Consider the following 7031-nt stretch of genomic DNA (forward strand, 5'->3'; position numbering starts at 1 on the left):
CCTACATGGCGGGGTAAAAACGGTCATACACGTAAAAGCCCACTCGTGTGCATACGAGTGAACGCAGAAGAAGAAGAAGAAGAAAGTAGAAGAAGAGTCAAGCAAAATGTACGGTTGACTTAACGTGTTCAGTGTCTACCCAGTTTCCTCCAACGTGCCTGTCATTCCCCTCCCCCTCCTCTCCTAAACGATAACACTCTAATGTAAAAAAAAAAAAAAAAAAAAAAAAAAAGAAAAGATTCAAACACTCTGCTGTTGGGCGCCGTTCTTTCTCTGTTTCTGGACCTTGCATTTGGAATGAACTTCCCGTCTTTCGCTTCGTCAGGTCTCCGCACTCAGCTCTGTCTCAAGTCTAGCCTTAACTCACTCAGTACGGCCAGTCCTCTCTTCTCCTCTACACAGACCCCTCGGATGTCCAGTGGGTGTCGGAATGACCCAACCTTTAGCTTCCGTCGTCAGAATTGTGGTATTCTTTGTCAACATTCACGTCTTCAGTATAAGAGCCTTCCACTTGCAATATTTTGATGATGGTAATTGGGGTGAAACGCTGTTAACGTCGTCTGTTTCACCGTTCGTATGGAGACTTAACGTGTTAAGTGTCTACCCAGTTTCCTCCAACGTACCTGTCATTCCCCTCCCCCTCCTCTCCTAAACGATAACACTCTAATGTAAAAAAAAAAAAAAAAAAAAAAAATCGATACTCTGTTTACGCACACCCAGATTCAAACACTCCACTGTTGGACGCCGTTCTTTCTTTCTCTGTTTCTGGACCTTGTATTTGGAATGAACTTCCCGTCTTTCGCTTCGTCAGGTCTCCGCACTCAGCTCTGTCTCAAGTCTGGCCTTAAAACCCACCTCTTCGCAAGATAGCCTCCCTCCCCTTCCGTGTCCTTGTCTTCAGTTTCTCCAGTTTTAGAGTTATGCATGCGTGTGAATGACTGGTGTGAAAGCGCGTAGATTTGTCTCTGCACAAGATTCAGCGCTGTATAGATACCATCATTATTATTATGATTAAAATGTCTACAGTCAGCAGTATGTGTGACGGGGACATTAACTCACTCAGTAACGCCAGTCCTCTCTTCTCCTCTACCACAGACCCCTCGGATGTCAAGTGGGTGTCTGAATGACCCAACCTTTAGCTTCCGTCGTCAGAATTGTGGTCTTCTTTGTCAACATTCACGTCTTCAGTATAAGGGCCTTCCACTTGCAATATTTTGATGATGGTAATTGGGGTGAAACGCTGTTAACGTCGTCTGTTTCACCGTTCGTATGGAGACTTAACGTGTTCATTGTCTACCCTTTTTCCTCCAACGTGCCTTTCATTCCCCTTCCCCTCCTCTCCTAAACGATAACACTCTAATGTAAAAAAAAAAAAAAAAATCGATACTCTGTTTACGCACACCCAGATTCAAACACTCCGCTGTTGGGCGCCGTTCTTTCTTTCTTTCTTTGTTTCTGGACCTTGTATTTGGAATGAACTTCCCGTCTTTCGCTTCGTCAGGTCTCCGCACTCAGCTCTGTCTCAAGTCTGGCCTTAAAACCCTCCTCTTCACAAGATAGCCTCCCTCCCCTACCTTGTCCTTGTCTTCAGTTTTCTTCAGTTTTAGAGTTATGCATGCGTGTGAATGACTGGTGTGAAAGCGCGTAGATTTGCCTCTGCACAAGATTCAGCGCTGTATAGATACCATCATTATTATTATGATTAAAATGTCTACAGTCAGCAGTATGTGTGACGGGGACATTAACTCACTCACTACGGCCAGTCCTCTCTTCTCCTCTACACAGACCCCTCGGATGTCCAGTGGGTGTCTGAATGACCCAACCTTTAGCTTCCGTCGTCAGAATTGTGGTCTTCTTTGTAAACATTCACGTCTTCAGTATAAGAGCCTTCCGCTTGCAATATTTTGATGATGGTAATTGGGGTGAAACGCTGTTAACGTCGTCTGTTTCACCGTTCGTATGGAGACTTAACGTGTTCATTGTCTACCCTTTTTCCTCCAACGTGCCTTTCATTCCCCTTCCCCTCCTCTCCTAAACGATAACACTCTAATGTAAAAAAAAAAAAAAAAAAAAAAAAATCGATACTCTGTTTACGCACACCCAGATTCAAACACTCCACTGTTGGGCGCCCTTCTTTCTTTCTCTGTTTCTGGACCTTGTATTTGGAATGAACTTCCCGTCTTTCGCTTCTGTCAGGTCTCCGCACTCAGCTCTGTCTCAAGTCTGGCCTTAAAACCCACCTCTTCACAAGATAGCCCCCCTCCCCTACCTTGTCCTTGTCTTCAGTTTTCTTCAGTTTTAGAGTTGTGCATGCGTGTGAATGACTGGTGTGAAAGCGCGTAGATTTGTCTCTGCACAAGATTCAGCGCTGTATAGATACCATCATTATTATTATGATTAAAATGTCTACAGTCAGCAGTATGTGTGACGGGGACATTAACTCACTCACTACGGCCAGTCCTCTCTTCTCCTCTACACAGACCCCTCGGATGTCCAGTGGGTGTCTGAATGACCCAACCTTTAGCTTCCGTCGTCAGAATTGTGGTATTCTTTGTCAACATTCACCTCTTCAGTATAAGAGCCTTCCGCTTGCAATATTTTGATGATGGTAATTGGGGTGAAACGCTGTTAACGTCGTCTCTTTCGCCGTTCGTATGGAGAGAGTTAAGCAAAATTCATCATCATCATCATGTTCCCATTCCAGGTGTCTCCCCCATACGACTTTGCGGGTACCACTGCTCTGACGGCGGCCAACCTGCTCTATGAGATGTTGTGTGTGCTGCCTGCTGTCAAACGCCGCAACCAAGTCTAGTGGTCCTTCTTGTTCTTGGTCTTCGTGTTCTTGTTGTTGTTGTTGGTCTGCTTTTTTGACTCACTTGTGTACACAAAGTGAGTCTATGTTTTAACCTGGTGTTCGGTTGTCTCTCTGTGTGTGTGTGTGTGTGCGTCCGTGTGTCTGTGTGTCCGTGGTAAACTTTAACATTGACATTTTCTCTGTAAATACTTTGTCAGTTGACACCAAATTTGGCATAAAAATAGGAAACATTCAGTTCTTTCCAGTCACCTTGTTTAAAACAATATTGCACCTCTGGGATGGGCACAAAAAAATAAAAAAAAGAAGCCTAATTATATGCAAACTGCATTTACTGTTATATTTATATTTTTTATTTTCTCTAAACTTGGCACTTTGACCTCTTATTCTGACACAACAACAAGAGGAGTAATTATTATCATTTTTTGTTCAAACAGGAACTTCTTTTGCTAAGCATGGAATTTTTATTTATTTTGCAAACGTTTTTGGTGCAGATAGTAAAAAAGGGAAATTACTTTGTAATTAATGCTAGGGGAGTTAATTTATCACAAGTGAGTGTTGAAGGCCTTGCCTCTCTTGTCTTCTTCTATTTCTCCTTCTTCTTCCGTTTTTTTTTCCCCACTTCTTCTTCTTTCTTCTATTCCTCAACTCTCATTCCGGACGATGGAACGCTATAGCGTTCCTGACGTAAGGCAGCGTTCCGGACAACGGAACGTTATAGCGGTTTCGACAATTAAATATTTTTTCCACGTTTTCCTCATGGGGTAGCACAAAAATCGCAGCTACACCGGGCATTGTGAACGTGTCAAGGGTCGAATGGAAAGTTTCTTCATGAGATTCCGTAACGACACACTCCACAGCGAGCCAGCGAGTTCAGGACCCCACACGACAAGCTAATCTGTATACGTATCAAAAATGGCGTCGCAGCTGATACAAGTGGAAATTTTTGGAGCAAACTAGATCACGACAGCGGCTTTTACCGCTGCTGAAGTGACTGAAATGCTTCAAACTGAAGGTTTCGACATCGACGAGGATGATGAAGACGTTGAATAAAGTATCTACAGTGAAGAAAGCTACCAGCAAGAAGGTACTGATAGTGACACAGTTTCTGAGAGCAGTGAAGAGGGAGGGGGGTGGGCGTTCCCACGATGTGAAGAGAGGGGTCAGTGGGTCAAGTACAGTGTGTTTCATTCAGTTACTTTATGTTTTTGTATTTTTTGTGATTTTTTTTTCCTAACCCTAACAAATTGGTAGTCTGTAGAGAAAAGCAAGGAAGAAAACTATTTGTCCGGAGTGAGTTAATTAAGAGACATGAAGGCACTGCACAGAACTGTTAGTCAGTTTCCTCCAGATTTGCTGATGTGTTTTGTTTTGTGTTTTTAATCATAGTCCTAGTGGTATACCTTGATAGAATCAGTCCATCTTTTTTTTTCTTTTTCTTTTTAGTTTTGTTGTTTTTGTTGTTGTTCTTCTTCTTCCCTTCCCTCAACTCTGTTAAGATTTATGGGGGTGCTGTACAGAACTGTTCATCAGACTCCTCCAGGTCTGCAATCCTTTTTTTTTTTTTTTTTTCAGGGTCCTAGTGGTGTACCTTGACTGAATCAGTCCGTCGTTTTTCTTTTTCTGTCTAGTTTTGTTGTTGTTGTTGTTGCTTTTATTTTGTCTTTTTATCTGTTTTTTTTTTTGTCTTTGTATCGTAGGTATGGGTTACGGATTTCTAATGATGAAAAATTGCATAAGAATTTGTAGTCAAAGGCAGCTTCCAAGTCTACATGAAAAATTACATAAGAATTTGTAGTCAAAGGCGGCTTCCAGGTCTACCCCAGAATCAGTCCATCGTCTTTTTCTGGGTTTTTTTCGTTGTTGCTGTTGATGTAGTTTTTGCTAGTATCTGTTTTTTGTGTCTGACTTTGTTGATTCCTTTATCTAAACTTTATTATTGCGGATTTAGAATAAGAAGAGTTTGCATTTTGAAGTTTGCTTTTCAAACGCGGCTCCAAGCCTAGTAGTCACTTTGGATCATTCCATCATCTTTTTTTATGTTTTTTTCTTTCTTTTTAGTCGTGTGGGTTTTTTTTAGATTAAAAAAAAAAAAAAAAAATCTCGATTTTGGAACAAGGAACATTTGCATGACGAAATTGCTGTCAAATGCTGCTTACAAGTTGTGTTTAATGGTTGAAACGGTCCATCATCTTTACATGTTTCCATGCTTGTATTTGTTTGTTTGTTTGTTTTCGTATCTGTCTTTGTTTACTTGTGTTTGTTTATTTTCTGTTCTTTGTTACTCACTCAAAGGCGTATAAAACTCCAGAGAAATTGGAGCAGTTGAGACATACTGGTTCTACATGATTATTTTACCAATGGTTGTGTAGTCTGTACCCTGTGTTCCTTCTACATTTTTTGTCCCGATGTATTAAGCGGAAGGATTTGCTTTATGCGTTTTTGCTTATCATTTTTGTGTAGTCCGGAACTGAATTTATTAAGCGGAAACGGTTGGGTATTGGGCGTCATAAAAATGGCGTATGCTTTTTTTTTTGCTTTTTTTTTTTTTTTTTAATTATTGTGGAACTGTATGGATTAATCAAAGCGGAACAGTTATGTTTTGTGTATCATGAAAATGGTTTGGGTTTTTTTTTGGTACTTTTTATGATGTGTTAAGTGGAATGGCTGCATATTGTATAACATAAATTTGAATGTGTTGTGTGGGCTGTTTGTGTAAAACGGTTAGATTACTCATTGTGTTTGTATGGTAATGTGCAGATAATGTGAATTTTAACTGATCAGGAATTACTCAACTTCTGCAGGGTGTGTGTTTGCTCTTTAATCGTTTAGAGGCGTTGGTGAATATTTCATCGTCTGAATTAGTGTCGTTGTGCTTAGATTGAATTAATTTGTTGTGTGCATGGCAGTGTTGTCGTTGTTGCAAACGGTTTTTTGGATAGTGAGTGAGAGGGGTGTGTGTGTGTGTGTGTGTGTGTGTGTGCGTGGGGCGGTGTGAGGGGTGGTGGGGGGGAGGGAACTTTGTGTGTGTGTGTGTGTGTGTTGATTTCTTTCTCTGCTTTTTCTTGATTTGTTTGGACTGTATAATATCGATTTGTCAATATCGTTGTTGCCATTATATTGTTATGAATAATATTTTGTTTTAATGGTTTTCGTCATCATCATTATTATTGTTATTGCCCATCACTTTGTGGTCTACTTTATCATTAAATTTTTTTTAATTTTTTTTTTACATTTTTCCTTTCTTCGTTTTAATTGTATCAACATCGTTCTGTAATTGTGGTAAAGTGTTACCTAGCATAATTGGAACACTGATTAAAAATGATACAACGTAGCACTGATTTATCAGTCGTGTGTTGGTTCTTTCTCTGTGTGAGCTGTGTGTGTGTGTGTGTTGTCTTCAGTTTAACGTCTTTCCACTTGAAGTGATATTAGTTGTGTGTATGTGCGTGTGTGTGTGTGTGTGTGTGTGACTAATTTAACAATCATCTGTTGGTTCTTTCTGTGTGAGAGTTTTGTCTGTGTGTGTGTGTGTGTGCGTGCGCGTGCTTGAGTGCGGTGTGCAGGAGGGATCGGGGATAGTCTGCCCTTCTTTTTGAAGCCTTTACGGTTTTCAGTCCTTTTTGACTCACTTGTGTAAACAAAGTGAGTCTATGTTTTAACCCGGTGTTCGGTTGTCTGTGTGTGTGTGTGCCCGTGGTAAACTTTAACATTGACATTTTCTCTGCAAATACTTTGTCAGTTGACACCAAATTAGGCATAAAAATAGGAAAAATTCAGTTCTTTCCAGTCATCTTGTTTAAAACAATATTGCACCTCTGGGATGGGCACAAAAAGATAAATAATGAAGCCTAATTATATGCAAACTGCATTTACTGTTATATTTATATTTTTTGTATTCTCTAAACTTGGCACTTTGATCTGATATTCTGACCCAACAACAAGAGCAGTCATTATTATCATTTTTTGTTCAAACAGGAACTTCTTTTGCTAAGCATGGAAGTTTTATTTATTTTGCAAACGTTTTTGGTGCAGATAGTAAAAAAAAAAGGGAAATTACTCTGTAATTAATGCTAGGGGACTTAATTTGCTTTAAACTGATCTTTCTCATCTTAAACATTACATTTTGAAATTATACTCAATACATATAAAAAGCTTGTGTGTTTTACTTTCAGTCACAAGTAAGTCTTGAAGGTCTTGCCTCTCTTGTGTTGAATGA

At 40.0% G+C, this 7031-nt stretch overlaps 1 protein-coding gene across 1 annotated transcript in view; it reads left to right on the forward strand.

The window, feature by feature from the left end:
* Positions 1-6137, forward strand: part of LOC143275579 (agmatinase, mitochondrial-like) — a 27074-nt gene extending 20937 nt beyond the window's left edge. The window contains exon 7 of the mRNA XM_076579782.1: positions 2705-6137. Coding sequence (XP_076435897.1) covers positions 2705-2812 — 108 coding nt within the window. The 3' untranslated portion in view covers positions 2813-6137. The remainder of the gene's footprint in view (positions 1-2704) is intronic.
* The last annotated feature ends 894 nt before the right edge of the window (positions 6138-7031 follow it).

The sequence above is a fragment of the Babylonia areolata genome, chromosome 30 (assembly GCF_041734735.1).
Source record: "Babylonia areolata isolate BAREFJ2019XMU chromosome 30, ASM4173473v1, whole genome shotgun sequence".
Classification (NCBI taxonomy): Eukaryota; Metazoa; Mollusca; class Gastropoda; order Neogastropoda; family Buccinidae; genus Babylonia; species Babylonia areolata.